Genomic DNA, 24,874 nt, shown 5'->3' with positions numbered 1-24,874 from the left:
AACACTGTAATGGTGCTTTATTATAATTGCCTTATGCTGCTTTTTAGGTTTAAAATTTTAGATACAGTACTAATTTTTAAAAATGCTTGTGTGATACCAAATAAGCTAGCTTTGGTCTTTTGGCAAGGGAGAATACATATCCTTAAATAAATCCTTCATTCCAATGGTAAAAGAAACCACACAGTGAAAGGAATATGGCAATAAAGAGCTACCTCTGTTCCAGACTGCTGCTAGCAGGCTGCGGAGTGACAGGATTTTCTTCTGCAGCTTCTGTGTTCTCCTCCACCACATATTTACAAGAAGCATCTTGCGAGGTAGACAATTTTCCTTCCTCACTAAAGAAACAGGTTACAGCTTTATTTGTGCCTTCAACATTTGATATCATCATGCATTAGTGGGAGGCTTAGGTAGAAAGGGTCCAGAGGTCACATGCAAGTAGAATTTTAGAAATATGATTGAAACATGGAAAACAAGCACAAGGTTGTGGATTCTGGTCACATTCATCACTGGCATCAGTTTATGTTCACTTAAAAGGGAACTGGACTGGAAAAAATGCAGGATGTAAGATTACAGAGTAGTAAAAAGAGGAATAAAGAATGTACATGGTGCCCAAAATGGAGAAAAAAACAAACATTCATTATCCTTTACATACCGATAGGATTTCAACACTCTGAAGCCAAAAGTGAGGGGGAGGGGGGGAAAGAACAGAAAAGGAATGTAAAAAAAGACCATTAAGAAACTCCTAGAAAAAATAGCCCTTGGATTAAGCCCTATTTATGCAGCAGCCAAAAAAGTCATGGTTCATTACGTGAGTCTTCTAAAGTGTGAGCCCAAACTTGCAGTCTGAAGTGGTACAATCTGGACTCAATATTTCTTCCCCTACCCACTTGTTTGTACTAGGCCTCAATCTAGATTAGAAACTGTGAGCAGATACATAAGCAGTATAGAATAAATTGTTCTCAGCTTCCAAAAGAAAAGGATAGAGTACAACTTTTGAAAAAAAAGTATAAAATATCTAAGTGGATATCCTTTCCCAGTCCCCACTCACTTTTTGGGGGGGGGGGGGAGAAGCGTAATTCTCACATGTGCACTCTTTATAACTTAATATATACCCGTGTATCTTCAGGTATTTGTACTTTAGTACAAAATACTATAATGAAGCAGCCCTTAAATAAAGAAAAGAGCAAAACACAGAACAACAGCAAAGTGGGATGCTGACAGAATAAAAATAAATAGCTTAGCTAAGCAAATCATTAATTTGCACAACTGTACATTCAGCTATACCTTCAGATGTATTTATGGCAAAACAAGATGGCATCCATGATTAACGCAAACATGAATATAAGAACATTCAGCTGACCATGAATGTTCCTTATCATTGTTGGATGAAGGGGATCCAGACTGGCATCGGCTCCTACAACTTAACCTTCAGGGAAGGCTTATGGAAATTAAGCAAACTTTGTCCCTTTCATATGGAGAAAGCTCAGTTTGAGACATGGTGAACCTGAGAGTCAAATCTTTGAATTTTAAAAGAAACAGTGTAAAACTACACGGGTAGGCAAACTAAGGCCCGGGGGCCGGATACGGCCCAATCGCATTCTAAATGCGGCCTGCGGACAGTCCAGGAATCAGCGTGTTTTTACATGAGTAGAATGTATCCTTTTATTTAAAAGGCATCTCTGAGTTATTTGTGGGGCCTGGATGCAGCTTCAAAAGTATCAATCTAAAGTGGATGAATAGGCGATAAAGTGATCCACAATGGGAAAGAAAATAATAATTCACATATATTTACGGTGTCTGAACTGGCAGTGACCCAATCATCAAAGAGATCTTGGTGCCACTAGTGGCTAACGATGAAAATGCGGAGGTCATATAGAACAGCTTAAACCACTCCTTGTCATCTTGGTGTCAATTTCTGTTCTTCAGGACAGCAGGAGACACTTTCCTTTTTTCTGAGCACTTATCCCACCTGCATAAGAAAGTGAAGGCCACACCATAGCCGCCAAGCTGCAGGGGTGGGGGGAGCCACAAAAAGGACTGAAAAGCGATGCAAGTGCGCCTCCCAAGGTGTGATGTGCTGGAGGTCAAATTCCTCTCTCAAGCCTAAGCAACCGTGTTGCTTCAAAATGAAATCGTATTCACTTGAACGGTGCCGGATTAAACCCTGTGGAGGTCCCTAGGTAGTCGAAATCTTGGGGGGCCTGTCGTGTGAATGCTCTAGTGGGATGACATTGAACTAGGGAAGATTGGTTGTAACTTTCTTTCAAGATCAAATCAATATTATTTTGATCCATTGTCATGGGGCCCCTAGGCCAGTGCCTACTCTGCCTATTTGGTAATCCTGCACTGCGCTTGAACTTAGCCAAGTAAATGTTTGAAAATGTTGTCATGATGCTAAAATTCCTGTCAGAAAATTGAATCAAATTTGAAATGGAGAGCAACACCAAAAAAAGGTGTTGTGTCTTAGAGAAGACTGGACAGTAGCAACTAAGAGGGGGTCACTTCCACAAAAGGAACAATGCTTGCTTCATTTTCAAAAGCCCTGCCTCAAGAACAAATTGTAGTTAATTATTTACCTATCTCGCCATTTATAAACCCATCCTATATCTGACACACATTTATATGAACACACACACACACACACACACACACACACACACAGCCATCGGGTTCAGCCAACTCTTCATATAAACAATGAGCAAGAAACAGTAAATAAGCCCCCACAAAAAGCTTGGGCCAAAAGGTGCATCTTTACTCAGCACCAAATAATACACCATATCAGTGTCACATGTTCCTCAGAAGGGAGATCATACCAGATTGGACAGCAACACTGAGAAAGCTCTAGCATCTGGACATCCTTCTCCAACAATAAAGGAAAATAAAGTGGCTGTGTAACAGGATGAAAGGATTTTGCCAGTGAAAACCTACTAAAAGTGCAATTGCCAATATGAGCAGCTTATTTTGATAGAAGAGAATATGCTAGAGCACAAAACTGTTCTGGCCAGAAGACAAACTAGCAAGGATAACTTGAGAGACTAGTCAACCGCGTGCGACGGGGTTTCCATTTTAAGAACAACCATTTTTGGGAAGTGTTTTAGGGTCAGCCTCGTCACTCTCTTATGTTCCACTAACATGCATAACATTTGCACACAACTTTAAAATGGTGGTGGTATCCTTTTTCTAAAGCAACAAATAATTCAGATATGGAACTGGATTCTGTGACCAGGCTTTGCTAGTGATAAGCTGCATACTATGCCAACTGCTTTCAGTTAAGGAGACCAAATATTTTATTTAGTAAATGTATGCCCTGTCTTTCTTTTAAAATGCCTGTTGTGTCTTACAACATAATTAGAACATTAGGAGGGAAATAAGAAATAAAAAGGCAACAGACAAATTTAAGAGACAGAAGATGCAGGATCCAGCAGCTCATATGTCAGCAGATTAAAATTTCTTTAAAAAAAACCTCCCCCCAAAAAAATCTGGTCACTGAAATCCACAAAACAAAGGTATATGCTAAACATTACACCTGGTGGCTACAATCAAATCACACTTAAAATCTTTAATTTTGTTGTAGGAAGTTCTCTGTTTTGCCATGGATTTGTTTTTAAATGCTTTTAAAATGAAAGATGGCATGCCAGGCCAACATTTAAAAAATTAAAATGATCAAAACCCATGCTCTGAATCAAGCCATAGTGTTCTCTTACCTTTTGAAGACAGCAGTTTCAGTTTTAGCATCTACAGTAAGGCTAAGGGTCTCCTTCATACTGCCATTCATTACTGTTTCAGTCACCTTGTCTGCATTTTCTACATCATCTTCTCCATCAGAACCAGCCTCCATTGCAATGCTTCCTGCAGCTGTAAATACAAATTTGAACAGCTGAAAAGGCTTCAGGAACTAATACTGATTTTTATTCTGGAACAATGTATTTTTTGCCATTTTTACAGTTGTACATTATCACAAAATAGAAACACGATCGTTTAGATAATAAACGGTAGATAATAGAGTGTTTAATTTTCTATATTAACAACCCCACCTCCATTTTCTAGTCTATTTGGCAATTTGGATCACTTACAATAGCTAGCTAATCACATTTGAAGCCACATCAGAGGGTTTTAATACCTCTTACATATCCATCAGTGATGTAATTTGGAAGAAATTCAGTGGCATAGTTTCAATTTCCATTATTTTAGAAAGCAAGACATGCTTATCCTATTTACACAATTGATGTGTTTGTACATCATGAAAAACCATAGTTTTATTCTGATGTGCATAAGCCACAGAGCCCTTTCCCTCCACACATGTAGCTGGGATGAGGATGTAAAAAAAAATATATTATTTTTACTTTCAGTTATTTGCCATTTGTCCTGTTGGCTAGCATTATAAACTGATTAACACTAACCCTGGTCTGTTTCAAACCTGGCTTGTTTAAACTAGACATATGGCAAACAGCAGGTAATTACAACTAAAAGCTCCCAAAATTCTTCCAGCAGCCAGCCACACAGGAGGAGCAAACACATGAACCAGAGGCTCACTGTGATTTGTGCAAGTAATGATAAACAATGGAGTATCAAGTGCATATACAGCCATATGTGTGTCTGCATTATTTAAGTGCTTTTACCTTCTGGTTGCGTTGCAAATGCTACATTTGCACTCAGAGGATCCATGGGCTCTGTGCTGGTTTCCATCTCTACGGGTGAATTACTTCTTAAGGAATCTTTTGGACTTTGAAAGAAAACGAAAGCTTTGATGAATTCAATTTTTAGTGTTTATCAAAGTAAGTATGTTGGAACTATATTTTAGATTGGTTAAGCAGTCTGCCCATTCTGCATCATGTGAGTAGATGCCTCAACATTTTGTGCTGACAATTTGAGAGTTCTAGAAAACATTCATGTGCAATCAAAAGGGAATAAAAGGAAATGGAACACATATCAATGTATACGAGTTTATGGGAGTTTATGTCTATTTGAAAGCTAAAGAATCATTTATAATTTCAACTCTCCCTGTTGTAATTAGGATATGAAGGGAAAAGACTGCAACGTGAGCAGAGAACCTAAATTATTTGACTTCTACATATTGCAATCACAGAAACATAGAAATAGCTGGAGAGCTGAAAAAGCACCATGTTACAGAGGAGAAGATACTGCAAGTGGTGCTGCGACCAAAAATAAAGTAATTTGTGTCTTTTTGGTGAGCAGTTGACAAGAGAAAATGTTTTCACTCCCCATATATTTGCTTTGGGGCTGCTGACTTGAGTACTCTATAGCAATTCTCAAATGCCAGAACAGAACAAATATAACCAAGTGAGGAGACAACATTCCTGCACTTATGTCTCCCCCTGCCCACCCCATAGTTCTCCCTATAGCTCTCTTATCAATTCAGAGATACATATAAACATTTTGACTTCCCGTAATAAAATTAAACTGCAGCTTTAAAAAGGCTCTCTGGGAATGAAGCTTTTCAATTCAAGGTCTGCTTAAAACCAAATCCCTACACTCACAGACTCAGAACTCCCTCAATTTTCAGCTTAGCTCATGAAAAGAGTATCAGCGCTTTCACTCAAAATTAAATTCCATTTGATTCACAAGACCTGAAGCAACACAGTACTTTCCTACCTTAGTGAAGATGTGAACTCTGAAAAGGAGGCCCAGCCAGTTTCTTTTGCTGGCATCGGCTCTTCTGTGCTCCAAACGTCAGACCCAACAGAATCCAGATTCGTACCATGTGTTGTTTCCATAGGAACATCAAAGTTAGCTGACCAGTTAGGTGCTGGAAAGATTGATACATTTATCATTTTTTAAAAAGCAAAAAACTAAGAAAGCAAAAAACTGCCAGAGGACTAGGACTTAAAATATTAAGATTAAAACAGATTTGGGAATTCCTTGGGCAACTTAAAACAATGCACACCTCATTAAGGAACATATATGATTTCAAAAGTACAATATTAGAATATTGCATTCCAAAACCCTCTGGATTTTAGATTTCTCCAATCCTAGTAACCCTCAGTCCTCCAAAATATGTTTCCTATTCCAAAGGTTTGTCTGAATGTTTCCTTTAGCTCAAGGCAGAACGATTCTAAGGTTTAACTGGTTCAACAAATATTTGAGGCTTTGATTCAGACTTGCCTTGTTTCAACCCCAAAGCTTTAGTCACACATCTGTGCTCAACACTGGCATTTTAATTGCCACCATGTGTTTGATATACTATTGCTTATTATGGTCAATTTATCCCAGAAAAAAGAAGGGAAGTTCTGTTTCACTTTTGAGTGTTTCTGGACAACCTGATTTTTGATCATTCATCCTGATTTGTCTTGCAGGGAAATTAGACAATGTTGGCTGTTTAATGAGCATTCACTCTGATTTGTTTGTTGGGGAGAAGGTTAAGATGACATTGCATCAAATAATGTGTTATTTCCACACTTTCCATTGCATTACCCCATCACTTTACTTACTTCAAAAAGTTTGATGTTTTGGGGAAGCAGGCTCCAATAAACTTTAATTGCACAAGCAGAGTTTACTGGTATGCGAAGGAATCTCACTTGAAAATAATGGCAGTCTGGAAGTGCCCTTCCTTAATAGAATTATGCTTGTCTGAGATTTCCACTTCCAGTATCTTAAAGTGAGCAAGAAGCAATGGCATAAAAACTACCTACCTTCATTCAAATCTACTTCCATCTTGTCTTCTGTATTGGTGCTTGACTCGAACAAGTCCTGCTTTGTTCCATCCTCTTCTTCAGAATCTGTACTCTCCTCACTGTCTGTACTGCCTGAGCTTTTTAAAAAAACAAAACAAAAAGAACAGACACAAACAGAAATATTATTTCTACCACCCAAGAGGGGTTTGGGTTGGTTTGTTTGTTTTTTGCCATTTTTTGCCTTGATGACACAAAAGACAACCACAGAATCTAAACTTTCCCACTGTTAATGGCAAAATTCCCACCAAACAAAACAATCTCTAGTTGGGATGTAACACTAAGCCAGGGATCATGGCTCTTGCTGGCTAGAGGGGAGAAATGAAGCTGGATCAATTTTTGTATTCCGGCAAAACATTAATTATGGTTTACTGTGACATGTGAATTAGGTCACTTGCATACCTAATTCAGGTATCTTCGACCTTCTCAGACTCAGAACCCACTTTTAACCCAAACATGAATTCAAGGCCCTATTTCCTAATTTTTTACCATATACTTTCATGGTGGTAGTGCTCCTGTTATGACCCACTTTGGATCAGGACACAAGCCTGACTTAACCAGTTGAAGACAATAGTAGCATAGGGATAAGAATATCATCCAGATTACTGCTGGAATGTAATATATTCATCTTTGCATTACTCTTCCTAAAAGCACCTGGCACAAGCTTATCAGTGCTGAAATAGGTAAATCTGTTAGTTTTTGGATTAGATTTAATTAGAGGCAAAACATATTCTCTGCCATCTTAAAGTTACCTGGATCTTCTCTGAGATTCTGGTGCAAAAGCAATATGCTTCTCTTCCCAGATATCTTCCTCATCGGAACCACCATCATCAAACTGCTGTATTCTCTCCTTACAGCACGCCTCAAACAAAGCAATATTGCCCTAATCATCATAAAAAGCAAATAAATTACAAAGACTAAATTCACCACTCATGAACACTGAATATCACATTTAGGTGGCTAGTCATTATCTATATTATGTTTAAAAAAACAAAAGCAACAACTCTGTAGTGTTACCCAATACAATTAATATTCATACCCCAAACTGGAAAGAACAGATAGGCTTCCGGTAGAAAGTATTTTGTTCCATGTTTAAAGCAAAATTCAGATAGCGTCAGACTACTCTGCTGTTGTTCCTTAAATTCAGCATTGAAATTCCCAGAACATAATATCACCAGCTCATAGGTAGTTGATCACTTTAAACTGGTTGATTATGCCACACTGGAGACTTCCTATGACCTCTCCTTCCAAAGAAACGGGGCAACCACTGTCTCACTGAATGAGTGCCCCCCCCCCCCAAAAATTGCATTGGTATCAAGGATTGGTGCCAAGCTGAGTGAAAGCAGCATGGAAGACTTGCATATTGCTTTCACTTCAACAGGTGCCCTCATCCTCTGGGAATGCAAGATCCCTCCCAGAGGACTCTGGGTTGATCTCATTTCCTGGGACGAGTACTTGCAAGGGAGAAGCAGCACATGTATTTTCTCTAGTCCTCACTGCAATTAAGAGATGGGGCAAGTTTTCCTCTGGAACACAAGGGAAGCCTCAACTTAAAACAGCTAACACTCCTGATCTGACTAGGAGAGTTCATAGCAGAGCCACAAAAAAGACCCAGCCTGTGGGCTGCCAGTTCACTGTCTCTGCCATAGCACATTAGCTACCTTTATTACTCTGGCTGGGCATTCACTGTATCTGAAAACAATAGAACAAATGGGAAATGACCATATACCAGAAAGAAGTGCTCTTAATGTTAATTAATAAAACTAAAAAGGGCCAAGACCAATTCCGTCCCAAGATTAGGTCTCCAATAGTTTTACAGCATCAAAGAAACCTACACAGAGCCATCCTGAGAATACCAAGGACTTTCCATGAGTTAATCTGCCCCACTCTGGCAATGCATTCCATCAGTTAACAGCTGATGCACTTTGGATGCTGCTTCACCAACATGCCCCTAAATCTGCACCTGTTAAAACCATTTCTAGTCTCTTGTGAGGCTGAGGGACACAACTCCATTCTTCTTGAAAGCTTATCAACAGGGTTGATAAATTCTGGCTGACCAATGAACTGACTAGTCAATGAACATGTGGTTGCTAGGATTCTGCCTCCCCCCCCCCCCCAAGTACAAGGTTCTTTCCCCAACTTGACACCTTTGATATGCATACTGAGGTCAGAGACAACCCCATGCTCTTGCCAGCACCAAATGTGAAGCTGGGGAGCAGATGGTGGGGGACTAATTCCTAGAAATGCACTGTGACTCTGCTTCCAAGGTGCTGCAAGAAGCTTAGATGCACCACATCAAAAGCAGCTCCAGGTTTCTACCTCATCTTGCAGTTGGGGAGGGGGCGCAGAACATCTCTATTGTTATGCTGGGCTTCCTCTGAGCATGTTGAAAGTGCAACACAAGAGCAGGGCCAAGCCCAACTGTCTCCTTCAGCTCCAAGATTGGGTGGCAGAACACTCATCATGGTGACCAAAATTATGGACCCCTACCCATCAATATGTTTCCTGATAAAGATGCTTGAATCACTGCAGTGTCAAGACAGAAAGCCACAAAAAAATCTCTTAAAATGTTCCTCTTTACAAACAATGCCACCAAAAAGGGCAGGGCCTCTCCACTCACACATAGAGAGAATGTGAACAAATAGCATCCATTTTGAATTTTACAATAGCTGCAAGAATATACTTACACTTTCATTTGTATTGAGGGTAAAATTGATGTCTGATACGCGATCAAAAGAAACACTGTGAACAAAGTACAAATTTATACACTAAAACAGAGAATAAATGGCATTCCACACAGACCCCTGAATTATTTCAGTTCACATCATTTTATAATCTCATGAAACTGATACATTCTTTTCTACTACTAAACTTGTGAGGATTTTGACTCGTTACATCCAAAAAAGGAGCCAAGACCTCTGTCACAGGCTCACAGAGCTGAAGAAACAAACAAAAATAGTATTGTGGAAAACAATCCTCACTATTAGTTACCTAAACTTATAGATAACCATGCTAAAACTGCCGTCAAATCAAATATTCTAATCAAGGAAAAGATTAAATGATGAATAGATTTAAGGGTGCCCACCTTCTTTAAACGAAGTATTAAAGCACTTTAATTTGTCAGTTCCAGATACTTAATTAAGCAGCACAGCGATAACTTACTGTATGTTTGGCATGCAAAGGCATTCACTGTGGACTGCATCTCTCCCATTTACTCTAGGCAAAGACATGTGACCATATTTTTTTCTTTATGGACCCCCCCCCCCGTCTTCTCCTCAGTTGCATTCCATGGATAACTTGTAGCAAAATCATTTTGTAACCCTGACCCCATATAAATTCAGAAGAGTAGTAATCTAGTTCAGTTGTGTGCATGCATGACAGAGTACGTACAGGTGAGGAAGTGGATTGCTTCACATGCCAAACAAGAATAAAGCTTCACAGTAAGTAATCAATGTTCCATTCTCTTGCTTGGCATGAGAGACATCCACTGTGGGTTGTGGAAGAGCCTTGTATGATGCTGGATGGGTTGGGTGAGATAGGTGGCTGTCTACTGCTTGTTAAAGACCACATGGCTGCTCAACAGATGTTGGGGGATAGGAACCTTGGTGGATAGAGCAGCAGAGGCGCCAGATGAAAAGTGGAGAGGACAGGTGTTTGGCTTCTCATGCTAATGGCTGTGTAGACTGATCTACCATACCAACGTACGGCCATTGTAAGTCCAAACAACACTGAACTAGACAGACCAATTGACTGACTTGGTTAAAGGCAGTTTCCTGTGACAAATGGTTACTACTGGAGAGAATGTACCAGCAATCCCTATTTCGTAGGGGTTCAGTACCAAGGTTTACATGTATACATGAAAACTGCATATAGTTAAACTCTTGAAGCTGCCCTGAAGCTAGCGGGTGGAAGGAGAGATAAAGAGCACCCACATACTCCCAAAGCTGGTGCACCAAGTGGACTTCCCCCAGCCAGCAAGGTCAAGAGCATAAAAGTTATTTTCATTCAAAGTCTGCTTGGGTTACCCAGCACAAAAAGAGCTTTTAAGCTAGCTCTCTGATTTGCTTGCTGGGCAAGGCCCATATGATGCACTGGCTCTAGAAGGCCAGCGATGTTCATGTGAAATCTCGAGAGAACATCCCATGGCCTTCCAGAACTGGCATGCTGAGCAAGCAAGGTGGAGAGCTTGAACGCACCTTTCGCAAAGAAGACCTGGCATGAAAAGAGCTTTTAAGCTCTCTGCCTTGCTTGGGAATTGACTTGTGCAATTTCAGCCAACTGCATATAACTGAAAACATGCAACTCAAATGTGCGTAAGATGAAAGAATTACTGTACATGCTCCACTATTTTAGCCACAGAGAGGGTCTGATCACCACCATTAGTTACTCTGGTCTTTGTAGAGCGATATACTGAGCCCAGGGTGGCATCTGCTATGAATTCTGATGCTTGGATTATTAATGTTATTATTAGGAACATTCTATGAGAATCAATCAGAAAATAGGGATTCTAAACTTCTCAACAAATTCTTATTGAAAAAGGAAGATGCATTTAGTAGGATCTAAAGTAGGCCTTTGAGCAGCCTTTACCTGATCTATGGAGCCCTGGCTTGTACAGATTGCATCACCAGATGTTAAAAATGATTCTCACTGGCTTGAATTATGCTGCTCTGCCATCTGGTGGCTGACTGAAAGCAATGCACCCGTTTCAGATGAGCAACATTGCACTGAGTTTTCTTGTCCCCCTTTAGACAGATTGTCCTTCTTTCTTTTGAGTTCGGTTTCCCCAGTGATCCAACATGGTGGATGCTCTGGTACAATTTTTCCTTTCCACTCATCTCTGCCTTTGGCAAATGGGACTGATAGAACACACAGCGGACACTCTCACACCAAACAGGGAACTAACCATTTTCCTTTACTATTTGGGAAGTAATGGGGGGGGGTTTCACTGTTTCCATAAACAGATATGAAAACAAAACAATTGGTGCATATGCTTGCAGCCAGTCACAAGGAAGAGATCCAGCTACAGTACATAAATTAACTCACATTTTAAAACTGGGCAAGTTCTTACCTGTTCCAAACCTCCAAGGGCACACATTTAAAATATAATGAACTGATAGTACCAATCAAATCTAGTAATATTATTGAACTCAAAGGATAAGCTAAATTAATCAGGTGTATGTTCACAACCTTCACTTATGCAAAAATTACACCATATGGATTAGCACCATACAGAACCCCACAGAAGTTGTGTTGGTTATGTCAATTTTCTATGAAAAGAAAACTTAATCAGAAACTTGGTACACAGTGCATTCAGAACACAGTACTCTGGATTGGGATAAAGAGGCTTCAGAGAGAGAAATCAACATTGTGAGCATTCTGGTCTATTATTTTAGTGACAGTCATAAGAAGAGTTTGCTTCATAAATGCTAGGGATAGAGGCGTTAGACATGAGGCATAATTTAAAGGGAAAATTCCTCTTATGAGTGCACAAAATGTGTAACTGGAAAATGAACAAGCTGACTATACACAGATTATAACTAGAGAGACAGCCACTAACCATTGCAACACAAACAAATGGAAAACAAAAAGGCAGACATTAAATTTTAAAATACTCACTTGCCGATATCATCTTGGTCAGCAAACTTCTCATCGTTGAAGCCAAACTGGTCAATAAAATTGGACGTCATTTGTTGCATCTGATAATCAGAAAAGGCCTGGCAACCCCAGGACCAATGACAGTGATATAATGATTCTAATAATAGTCTAAATACTACTTGCCCATTTTGCTCCAGAAACACTTTCTCCTAAATTATATATCTATGAACTATCGAATGTTGAAACTTGTTGGCCTTAGGGCAAGTGCTTGGTAAAAGTTGCTCTTCTGTAATGATTCGGTTACATTTTCATAAAGTAATAATTAACTTTGGCCTGAAGTTACTCTTTTAAAAACTATAGGTAAAAAGGCAACAAGAGTTTGGATATTCTTACAGAAGTAGCTTGAAGAGAAACAGTGTGACACCTCCATCAAATTATTTGAGGAAGATACAGGGAAGTCTTTTTTGGATCCAGCAAAAGTTACATATATTTTGGAGGCAGTATCTACAAAGCAATTTCCTTACTAAGAAGGTTGCATACACTAACATGGTTCTGGTAAATGAATTAGGTGCCTCATGATGCCACCAAACAAGGCATTCAACAAATATTTAAGATAGCATCTTAATTTTCTGCATAGGCCACAGAAAACAGAAAAGCTATTGCAACAGTTTGGAGCTCTTTTAAGTAAGCATGATCCAGAGTAACTTTTCTAGCTGTCGTCACTAACTCGTTAGAATAAGATAGACTCAGATTTGATGAACTACCATGGCACAGATGAAGACAGCTTTTATGCCCATGGATGGAGAAACCCCCAAAGTGCGTATCAGGAGACAGGGGGAGAAAGAGGCTAATTCAAGAATTGCAGTTAAACTAAGGCTACATTTTCACAGACAGTAAAGCAGATTTTCAAGTGCCTTATTTGAGTACACAGCCAGAAACTGGGTGATTTTGTCGGAAAGAGAACTGTGCTAGAAAAAATAGCCTCTAAAGCACTAGTCATATATGCCTTTGGTGGTACAACTGCCAACAACCATTTCTGCAGGATCAGAGGTACCCAAGACTGTGGGAACATGTGGTCTGCTTCCTCTCCCAGATAAGATTATAACTCTTTTAGTCCCACAGTCATGAGCATAAAAGAACCGTTAACTCACAATCAGGTGATAATAGACTACAGAATATATTCAGTTCACTAAGACTGTTAAGAGAAATAACACAAGTATTTCCAGCTTGAGGGTGCCACACATTTGTGAAAGCAGGTAACTACACTTTTAAGTTTGCCAACTGGAACACCTAAAGGAATTAACTGCCTTAACTCTTACAGGTCAGTTCACACGATGTTCCAATCAGCCAAACATGGTTTGCAGTATTAAAAACATATATTTTGAACTCTCTTTATGTCTCCTCAGAAAGTTGCAACTGACAAGAGTTGTTAGAGAATTGAAATTCTAATCAAATTAATGATACAGACCAAAATTACTTACATCCTGGAAGTTGTGACCATACATACCCCTCCCCCAAAATTCCACAGCTTTCAGGATATGCCTTCAATTTTTTCCTCATCTTAAAAATGCTAAATCTAAGTTTTAAAAGTTGCAAATTCCCAAGGCAATCGTCTCACCCAAGTTCTTTTCAATTAAGGCATCAATGCAAACAATTGCAAACAGTCCAGAGTTTGACTCACTTGCTGTAAAGAGGAATCCTGCGAGAAACCAGTTTCTTTAAAATCAATTTCATCGTCACTGGATGAGTGTATATGACAAGTAGTAACCTAGAGACAGAACAATTAAAGAATCAGCATCAGAAAAAGGGTTTAAAACAATGCGCCCATAATAAAGTCTGTAAGTTTTTTAATTCCTTATAAGAAAACAACTATATCACATACTGGGGCAGGGGGCACTAATGCTTGGGAAATAAAAGCCCAGAGCTGCCTGGTAAGGCAGCAGTAGTTGTATGGCTCTGGATAAAAGCAATTAAGTGTTGTACTTTTAAATCCAAATTTTGCCAGTGTCTGCTTTGCCCTAAAAAATAAAAAATCAGACTTAAGAAATTGTAATCAAAGTACACTGCATAGCTAAGTCAATTTTAATTAAAAAATGATTTTAATGCACAGTGTTAAAAAGAAATACAAGTTAAACAAATTTCAGCTGCAAAATCTGTTAAATTTACACATTCTTAACTGGAGATTTTCATCGTGGAAAGGCAAATTCCAGTGAAACAGTCTGCAGTCAACACCACTATGTATCATGTTGATGCATTTAACTCTGTTTTAAATTCTATTCTGATGAATTTTGTCACAAGTTTTCTATGCATATATCTTTTAAATGCTTCACACATCAGAAGTGTATCATGAGAATTCTATACTGATTCCACATTACTTATTCATATCTGCTGCTTAGAAAGAACTGTTAAGTCAATTTACTTTCAGTTAACTAAATCAATTTAAATCATTCAGCACTAATATGTATTTCCCTCTTCAAACCAAGGACACAATAAAACTGATTTTCAATTTACACATTCATTAACAAAGCAGCCAACAAGCCTAAGAAATTAAATATAGTTCTGCATCAGGTATCTAATGAAAGTCTGCTGTAGCAAGATGCAGCTCTGCCTTCATCAACACTACTGCAAAAAACTCTGGGTTGGATACAGAGTTCCTATAAGTAGAACTTTGCTCACAGGACACACTTGCTGGGGGAAAAGAAAGCAAATCCTGTTCCTTCTTCCTTCCCCACGTAGCCCCCTGAAATGCTACTCCCAGTGGTGTGGGATATGCTGTGGGGGGCATCTGTGAAGGTCACCCGTGCTGAAAACAGTTGTGTTTAGCCATAAGAATGGCCAACCTCAAGCCATAATTTTTGAACATGGCTCATTTTCCTACAGTTAAAATAAACCACAGTTTACGGTTCAAACATAATACTTAACTGTGGCTCATCTAAAAACAGAAAAACTTCTGACCTCCTCATGACCACACCAGAGAGCACAAAACCAAGATTCACTGCAGCTCATCCTTGTATTCGCAAGTCACGATTTAGTATTACATGGACATAAATGTGAGTGAGATACATTGACTCCCAGTAGACGTGGTCTATACATAGTTCAAAAAACATATGTGCGTATGTATGTATTAAATGAATTATTAAAAGACCAATCTGACAGGGGTATTAATTATAAGAAACTCTGTACTGTTCAAAATCCGAAAGTAGGGCTCTATTTTTGGCAAAGGAATTCTCTAAGACGATACAAAGGTAGTATACTTTGAAAATTAGAGCTACACAGACTTTCAAAACAAAGATAGGATAACAATCTCTCTTGGACACGAGTGCATATTAATGGTTCCTCGTCATCCCGGAAAAAGTGACAAGTGGAGTGCCTCGCCTTCCTTGGAGGTTTTAAAGCAAAGGGTTTTTTTGGGGGGGGGGGCATATGTCATGTATGATCTGGCTGAAATCCCTGCATTGTGGTGGGTTGGACTAGATGATCCTTGGTGTCCCTTCCAACTCTGTAGTTCTATGATTCTATGAGTTAGAACGGTGTTGTCCTCCATTCTTGACAAATAAGGGCCAAAATTCCCATAGAAAATCCCCCAGAAACTTCATCTTATGAAACCTACTAGATCCACTGTGTTTCTTTTGTTTGTTTCTCCTAAAGAACTTGTGCAGAAAGTCTCCCATCGCTCCCTGATTTCATCTGGAAGCTCTAGAAAGTCAAGCAGAAAGATAATAATAAATTAATTAATAATAAAGCTGCTGAATGTTGTCATGTAAGGCACATTAATTTTCACTCTATTTTATTATTTTAAAATACCAAAAGCATTACAAAAACATATACACTCATCCCCCAATGTAAGGTAGAACCCACATGCTAGAAATTCTGCCTTGTTCCTTGCTGTATGCAGAAGGAAGACATGTGAGACTTAAAAGTAGAATCTGAGATTCTTCCTGGAGTTAAGATTCACTTACCCATTTCTGGTTCTGAACCAACCCTCTGCTGGCTTTTATCTCTCCCTGTAATTGGTATGTGGCCCTAATAAGGAATGCAGCCTTTTCTAAAGAAACTTCTACTGTCTGAATCACTCTTTGTCCACTTCAAAGTGCGAAACATGATTTAAAATGTGTCTCAAATCAGTTAAAATCGCCTTGGCATAAAACTGATCTACCCCAAAGGGCAAATTTTCATTTTTTGTATATAAACAGCCCCTATAACAGAAATTACAGACAAAACTAGCAGGGGTAGAGTGCAAAAATATCTAACGGGCAGAATCAATCTGTAGAATTTTAGCTTTGCTTAGATATAGATAACATGCACTGACAATCAATTCTGCAGTGATTAACTTTTAAGATGTTGTAGGAGAGGCAGGAACCAATGGGCTGACTGATAAACTCTCAGAGCAAACCCAAAGGTAAAGGCTTGGCATGTGAGAAGGGGAGATAGGGATATACATTGTCCACATTTAGAAATCAGCAATAAGATCAAGTATTTGTTTCTTTAAAAGTACATCACTTACCTTTAATAAGCTGCTGCACTAATGTACAATTTGGCCCTTTATCCGTACTGTGCACAATACAGTTAGCTATTCTTGTTAAGTGACCCATGTAGCCATATCGTCTTCCTCCTTCAGCCCTGCAAGCGGTCAAAACATTTCATTATTTAAATAGGCAGTTGTTTAATCTGTTAGTTACAGACTGTTCTCTCTATAGGTTTGGAAGAGTATGTAAGTAAACGAGATGGTTGTTTGGCAAAGAGAAGAGAATGTGACTTGGTCAGTCCTTCACAAAAAGGCCAATCAATTGTTAGGCAGTTAAAATATTTCAAACTCTGCTCCTCAATTTGATTTCAAGAGTTGTGCAGAGTATCATATGGGACAAATGTTAGTTGGGGCGGGGGGTTGATTACTTTTACAGAATACACAACTCTATAATATAGCCATTAATTTATCAAGATATATTTAAATTCACATCTATGCCTATGCTGTGCATACAGCGATCTCCCTTAAAACTATTTATGACTCTTCAGACTTAGCTCAAATATGAATTTGCTCTTATAATAAAAATATACTGAAGTTAAATTAGCAAAAGCAGACCCATATATTGCTTGTGCAAAGTGCATACCCACAAACAGCAGCAGTGAACACTGCAGGGATAGAAAGAGAGAGAACTTGCCTAACCTTCTCCGCTCAAGAAGCCAGTGATTTGAACATATTCCCTCTAGGCCAAAGTAGTATGCTTTGTGAACATCAATCAAGTACAGTTAATATTTTGTTTAAATTTGTCTTGAATTAAATCAAGTACTATGTTACTTCCCAAATAGTATACAGCATGCATAACTACAAATGCAGGGAATGGGTTTTGATTACTCACTGTTTCTTCTCATTCATTTCCCATGCTTCAAGTATTCGTTCTATTAAATGGCACTTAAGGAAAAGCTATAAAACAAAAGCTTCCTTAGTTTTTTTTTGCAATATATATTTTTTGCTACATATCTTCAAATATACCATGCATATTTTCCCCAACCGATCCTTCCAGTTCACCATATTCTAAATTTGAAAAAGAGTACAAGACTGAAATGATTATTACTCTGCAGCTCTACTTCAAAATATTCTGTCACAAGTTAATAGCTGCACTGTTGCCAGCTTAAAAAAAAGGCGTGATTACCTATTTAATCTAGCAAAAGGAACTAGTTGCTGATCTATACTTAGATCAAAAAACTTTATTTCTTGCACTGCAGCTGCCATTGCTCTGGAGTACTACACTTCTGCTAAAACCAAAAACTGTTTTTGTTAGAGCAAGGTAGCAGGACGGTGGTAAGCGTAAGAGCCTTACAACAGTAATTTAACTATGGCAACTTTTTCATCCTCTTGGTCACCTTGCTTTTATTCATCTTACCTAGCTGACTGAGTGTTTCTATGTGGGGAGCCTAGCCCAATTATACCTAGAGTACTACAAATAATAAAAACAGCTTACATGTTTCAGCAAAAGGTTGTCTCCAGTGGAATCCTGATCTGAAATTGTACCATTTTCTGTGCTTTCAAATGGACTTGCGAGAATCAATGCAATACAAATTTCTACTTGAGTATGTAAAAAGTTATTCCATGTGTACTTAAAAAACATGTCCTGTAGGGAAAAAAAGAAACTGGAGTCAAACGTAGCCCTGTTAAAATCCAAGTCTGGGTACTTAAGTTTCTGTGAATTGAACTCTACTCAAAGAATGCTCCCACTGGAAGAGAAGGACAGTAATTTTTGCTGTTTCCTTCCTTCATCCTTCCAAGACCTGGTCCAGAGCAGCATGGGTTGACCTTGCAGAATGGAGTGGAGGATGGCCCTCAAGTCTCTAGAAAAAGTGGAGAAAAACACTTCTTCCCATCTGTCAGTGAGAGCCTTCACTGAAAATGAGTCATTTTGTATACTAAGGATTGCATTCAATGTAGCACTAAGGTGAATATTCTGTTACCACAAGGGTTTCTCATTGTGCGATGAAACGTTCTCCTGCTCTCCTCCTCTCGTGCCTCCCAAATGTGTTCTAAGGTTTTCTTTAACTCTCTGAAACAGATCTGGAGGAAGCAGAAGGGGAATCCACTTGTGCTACTGCTAATCCTTGCTCAAGCACAAGTTAGTTGAATGCTGCTCTCAATTGCAGCAAAGTAGTAATAGTAATAACTAAGCCTAGTTTCAGTGTTCTTTAAAAAGAAAATTCAATAAACTACTGTCCCCAATCAACATATGCACAAACCATCTTATGCCACTATAGTATTTGTGCTAGCAGTGCCTCAGAGAAGCCTATGGATGGAAGATGCAGCAGCTCTGCTAGCAGAAATTTCTGCATTCCCAACAAAACAGACTACTCATGAATATTAGAGTATATCACATCAGTTGATAAGAATTCCTACAAAAAGTGACAGCTGCTCATGAAGATGCAAGCTGCTCTCAATACCCTTAACCAAACACAGATTATATGTATGTACTGACCAATTTTATTCTGTTTAAGATAAAACAAAAAGTGCCTGTGTCTCCATCTTAATTTATGATGGTGCTATGGCCAATAAAGTGCAGCCCCATTTTTCCAGACTTCTGAACTCATGGGACATTCCTACTTCCCACAATTGCATCTGCCCCTAACAAATGATTAAACTATTTGTAACAAACTACACATTATGAATGAGGACTGAGGTTGGAACCCCAACTTTCAAAAGAACTGAAATGCCTGTAGGGAAGTGCAAATTTGTTTGCAATGGAGGGGACTTAACTCTCTACTCCCACCCCATTTTCAAGTTGAAAATCTCCATCATCTGGAGTCTATTTTCCCTATGGAGAGAATATCAGTGAATGCCCCCAGGTCTCGACACACTGCTGTCAACCATAGTTCATGACTGCATTTTAGTGTACTTTTTAAGTTACAGGATCCATTCATGGATATCTCATGTAATTTAATTTGACTTTCAGATACAAAACCTGAGGCAGCACAGAAATATTAATTTCACAGGTAACATTCCATTCAATCACTCAAGGAAATCAGAGTATCTTTTACCAGTGTCATGACATAGCAAGATTAGGAACAATTAGCACAATAAAAAAGTTACGAGCATTGCTGTGATAATCTGTGATAGGAAAGTCAATATTGCAAGTATTTATGCTCTTACCAGTATAACTCCTATGCTATTGAGCTCTATAAGTTCCAGGTTTACACTGTTTGTATTTGTCTGTAGAAGGCTGGATATTAATCTGATCACATTTAACCTGGTATTCCCTACAGGTGGATCCAATACACCCCATGTTGTCTTCATAACACTTTTCTAGACAAAAAAGACAACAAAAATATTGAAATATTACTCAAACTCCAAAGTACTATTTATCCACAAGTGGGAGGGGACAAGAGGAAACAAGGTAATCACAAAACTAAGTCTGAAACTTTTAGCAGAATACCTAAAAGAGAAACTCAATGTTAGTCCCATACATTATGTTCTACAATATCATGGGCTGAAAATGTGAGGACATATATGTAGAATAAGCAGTTCAATGATCAGTTCACCAATGACAAAACACTTCTCCCCCAAGTTCTCAAAGTTGCATTTCTTTTGCAAAAACCATAACAAGATTGAGACTTAGCCTCCTTCCTTTGGCATACACAGAGTATTGGATGGACAAGGCTATTTCATTCTGTTCAAGGCTTTGAAGAAGCCAATAAATGGCAAGTCACTCTTGCTGCTTAGCATTGGAGAACAGGGAGGAGACTGGCATAACTTCTCAACTTCTTCAAAGCCTCACTACCAAAGTTGGAAGGTAGATCAGCCTTCCCTAATCCGGTGTCCTCCAAAGGTTGCTAGACTACCACCTATCATCCTTGACCATTGGTCATGCTATTTGGGGTGATGGGAGTTGGAGAAAATATATACAGTGCACTAGGATGGGGAAGGCTGATCTAGACAATCATGCTGCAAAGCTTGGTTCTGCACGTCAAGAAAGGGAAAGAAGCAGAACTAGAATCGGGCAATATAATGCTCTCAGTTTCCTTGGCAATGGAGGTTCACTTCTACACTGTGAACACAAAATGAGGAAGAGATGGGAGAAGCAGTTTGGTCGCTGAGGTGATAGAGAGACTCCCCTCTGGGACTGAAAGAAGGGTGGCTTATTTACTTATTTAAAATATTTATCCACACCTTTCCACCTCATTACTGAGATGCCCAAAGGAGATGTCATATAATATTAAAATGGCAGAAATAATATAATATAATATCAAACAAAGCAAACAGCAAACATAACAGATTAAAAACAACTCTTAAAAGCCAAGTGTATATAGGTTACCCACCAATGTCCAATTCATCAAATAGTGGATGAGTGCTCTCGAAGCTGGATTTATGGAACAGAATGGCTCCAATTTCACATGCGCTAAATGTTTTACTTACTTTGGGGGGCTCCAAGAGCAGTTCATGGAAGGATGGAAGTCGTGCTTTTATGGCTTCTAATACACTCTTGTTGACCAAATATGTTGAGTGGCTCATACCTGGTGGGCAAATCTCTATGTGACCTTCAAATCTAAAATGAAGAAAAGGTAAGCTCTTTAACATAGAAAGCACAGCTACTTTAAAAAGACAGATAGATCAGCAAGCTGACTAGGCTAGATAATAGTAAAGGCAACAAATCAAAAATTTTACATTCAACTCTCCTTTCAATTAAGGTGATACAGTATCTGCATTGTTGTTCACCGACCCACATCTAACAATTCTTTAGTCTTTCCCTCAACCTGACACACAAACACACAGTAAAATGATGTTTTAAAAATTCGATTAACATACACAAAAACTGACTTCCAAGCAACATGAATCTCATATTTTTGCAGTGATGTATTCATGATGACCCCATTTCAGAAGCTTCCACTTGGACTGTGCAAGACTTATTATTTCCAAGAATGTGTATAAGATAAATGTTTAGGTACAGATAATGTAGTCACAATTTACATCAATTTAATAGAAACATAGAATTACAGAATTGGAAGGGATCATGAGGGTCATATAGTTCAACCCCCTGCAATGCAGGAATCTTTTTCACAACGTGGGGCTCACGACCCTAAGAAGTAGTGACTCATGCTCTACCAACTAAGACATTAATATAAACTAATGACATTAATTTACACAAATGATACCATCTTGTTCCAACTGTTCCCTATAGTGAAATCAGTGCCAGAATGGACAGAAAGTGGCCTTTTACATGTATAGTTAAACTGCATTTGCTAAACACCTTCTTACTATCCAGAATCCACAAAACTAGGTAGAGATCAGAAAAATCCTCATTCAGAAACCTTTATATATATGCAACTGCACACAGTCATCTGACCAGGATAGAAACAACGCAACTGCTGCTGGATAAAATACTGTTAAACAGTAGAAACATTAAAAGACAATCTTACGTTGGCCGTCTCGTTTCCAGTAAGGTCAGCAATATCTGAATTGCACTGACTATAGCGGATTCATTTTTCTCTTTATGGAATATATTTGATAGCAGCTGTTCTATTATTTCTTTTCTAAAGAGAGAGAAAACATTGTTGGAAATTTAACATTCCCTTTTGTAGGTGTAGGCATCTGAAGGAATGCTTCTCCTTTTATCAACCTGCCCAGGTTCTTCTCATTGTTCCACAACCAGAGGCAATACATTCAGTGGTGCCACATGATAGTAGTGCCTTTTCTACAGTGACACATCTATAAACCAGGCACCAAATTTTTTAACATTACAGTGCTCAGTTAAGACATGTCTTTTTGCTCAGGCATTTATGGAATATTAGACTGCTTCTAAGCTAAATTTGTATTTTCACCTGCTATACTTAATTAACTGGATATAGCATTGCTTCAAAACTGTATCACACACCTAGATCTTTTGCAGGGGGAGGGGACACTAAATATATTCTGAAATGAATAAATACATATTTTTCAGGAAAGGTATACATATGGCCTACAGTTTGTTCTTTGGTCCAGAGCTGCTTGCATTTTTCTTTAATAAAAGAATCAGAATTATTTTAATAGCAACCCTAATCCTTGTAACAGTAATGGCAAGCTCATAAACCAGGAAATGATCACATGGCACTAAAATACTTTCATAACTGGGGGAGCAGTCTTGACCAATATAAACATTTAGTATTTCTGGACATTGCTGTTATCTACTATGCACACAAACTCTGCCCTTGGCCACCGCCCCATTAGTTCTTGAATGCAATCCTACAACCCACTCTCTAGACAAAAGGTTAACTCCCTTGCTCAGTTCCCATTCTGTGGATATCAGGCTATATACTGCACCACCAACACCAGTTATGTACTGCAAGCATCAACAAATAGTGCATAAAATTTATTTGAGACCCCTTTAAAGAGTACAGATTCTAGTTTTACCATTCATAGATTTCAAGGCATTAAGTTACTTTAACATCTGCTTATATAGATAAAAAATATAAGTAAGTTTCCTTACTTAGTACCATCACCTTTGCAAACCATGTACTTTCTCTCTCTGAGCCTTTTACTATTTCCTCCACTTGCATGCACAAGAGGGAAGGAACAAGCATGGAAGACTGAAACTCATGCTTGCTTATCTCTGTAATGCCAAACCATGGTTTAGCGTAACATCTGAACTAGGTCAGAATATAGTGCACCTCAAGGTTGTTGCTGTTTATTTATTTTTTTAAAAAATACACATTAAACTCTTTTATCTTTGTTAATGTGATCTAAGCATTTTTATGTCTTGTTTCTTACAGAGAATGCACTATCATACTTCAGAACTTGCATTCAAGTTACATCATTCTCCATGGCACATGCAAAGCATTCAACATTTCAAAAAATGTCAATATCCATGGAATATATACATACATCTATGACAGCAATGACAACATCAAGTCAACCTACTTTTCTAGTGTTGCAAGCAGTGGATCTGGTTCTGAACTGTTTTGTACTTGTAGCATCTGGTCTCTACTCAAGCGGATAATTTCACAGAGTGACTGGGATGCGTTTGAGTGTCTCTAAACAACAAGGACAGTTTATGGAATAAAAAAAAAACCCCTACAGTATTCATTGATAGTTAGCACCAAAGGTTAAGACTTAAATGCAAATTCACCCAATTCCCAGAAGGCAACACAAATTATGAGTGTTAAGCTACAGGACCAGCAGCTCCTCCTTATACGCTTCTCATTCTGTATAGAATGCAGGCGACAAAATTGAAGTGTGTGGATTTTGTAAGCAAGGCATAACTATGCACAGAAAAGTTTTAAATCAGAGAAGAGTGGCTTTTTGCCCCTTGGGGGGCACATGTGGCAGTAGGTGGGTGGGCAGGAGCTGCATGCCAGTGGGTGGGGCTGGTGACAGTATCTCCTTTTACTGCTCTTAAGCTTGAACAAAACACATTCAACTCCCCTTTTCACACAGACACAACCATCTCCCCCAACTCCCTCTCTCACACACTTTTAACAGGACCCTCTCCAGCAATCCTATTGCAGACAAGATTGCTATCTCCACAATGCTTAGCAGTGCGAGACAGCAGACATTTTGTCACAGTACAAGTGATGGTTTATCATCTGGGTGATGGGGAGAAGTGGCAGGGGCTCCGTGGGGCTTGGCATGGAGAGCAGCCAAGGACAAAATTTTCCTACAAAATTTACGTGAATATAAACCACGACATGTATTCCTTACATCTTCATCTTGAGAAGGATGCACAATTTCCACAAGCCGCTGAATTATTTTTTCTTCATTCAACCACTGTAGAGACATATGAGGGAGGGGAGGAAATTAAGTCTCCTTTCACATTTTCATCAGTCACACAGATCAAATAGACAGTATCACCCACAAGTGATATTATACATTAAAAAGTGCATTCCGAGAGATAACAACATCAGTAAGACTTCAGAAACTTGCAGGAAGGAACCCATAAGCGATATTACCACATGCAAAGTCTAATTCCTTATAAAAACCAAGAACATGAGAATGGGCAATCTTTAAGGGTGCCGGGGAGAAAGAAAGGATCTCTAACAATTATACCAGATCTTTTTGTATTCATTCTTGGGAGTGGGGGGGGGGGAGATGTTCTACACTAGTACACTGATTAGTATATATATTAATTATCTGTCAT

General features: G+C 38.7%; 1 protein-coding gene across 11 annotated transcripts in view; it reads right to left on the bottom strand.

Annotated features, from left to right (window-relative positions):
• PPP6R3 (protein phosphatase 6 regulatory subunit 3) overlaps positions 1–24,874 on the bottom strand; it is a 54,989-nt gene that overhangs the window by 3,368 nt on the left and 26,747 nt on the right. For 6 of the 11 annotated variants that reach the window (XM_081002811.1, XM_081002812.1, XM_081002808.1 and 3 more), the window contains 19 exons: positions 24,439–24,504; positions 23,659–23,771; positions 22,182–22,295; positions 21,181–21,310; positions 19,918–20,070; positions 18,245–18,394; positions 17,642–17,706; positions 16,789–16,904; positions 15,895–15,980; positions 13,966–14,052; positions 12,306–12,403; positions 9,377–9,431; positions 7,442–7,572; positions 6,651–6,769; positions 5,614–5,767; positions 4,620–4,723; positions 3,705–3,855; positions 653–670; positions 213–335 (listed from right to left, as the gene is read on the bottom strand). In XM_081002811.1, the coding sequence (XP_080858937.1) occupies positions 213–335; positions 653–670; positions 3,705–3,855; positions 4,620–4,723; positions 5,614–5,767; positions 6,651–6,769; positions 7,442–7,572; positions 9,377–9,431; positions 12,306–12,403; positions 13,966–14,052; positions 15,895–15,980; positions 16,789–16,904; positions 17,642–17,706; positions 18,245–18,394; positions 19,918–20,070; positions 21,181–21,310; positions 22,182–22,295; positions 23,659–23,771; positions 24,439–24,504 (2,033 nt within the window). The remainder of the gene's footprint in view (positions 1–212; positions 336–652; positions 671–3,704; positions 3,856–4,619; positions 4,724–5,613; positions 5,768–6,650; positions 6,770–7,441; positions 7,573–9,376; positions 9,432–12,305; positions 12,404–13,965; positions 14,053–15,894; positions 15,981–16,788; positions 16,905–17,641; positions 17,707–18,244; positions 18,395–19,917; positions 20,071–21,180; positions 21,311–22,181; positions 22,296–23,658; positions 23,772–24,438; positions 24,505–24,874) is intronic. The other 5 variants (XM_081002817.1, XM_081002809.1, XM_081002815.1 and 2 more) reach the window with 5 other exon arrangements.

The sequence above is a fragment of the Podarcis pityusensis genome (genome assembly GCF_964106645.2).
Source record: "Podarcis pityusensis genome assembly, chromosome: 1".
In the NCBI taxonomy this organism is placed as follows: domain Eukaryota; kingdom Metazoa; phylum Chordata; class Lepidosauria; order Squamata; family Lacertidae; genus Podarcis; species Podarcis pityusensis.
The sequence above is the reverse complement of the archived record's forward strand: the minus strand, read 5'-3'. Positions and strand labels throughout refer to the sequence as shown.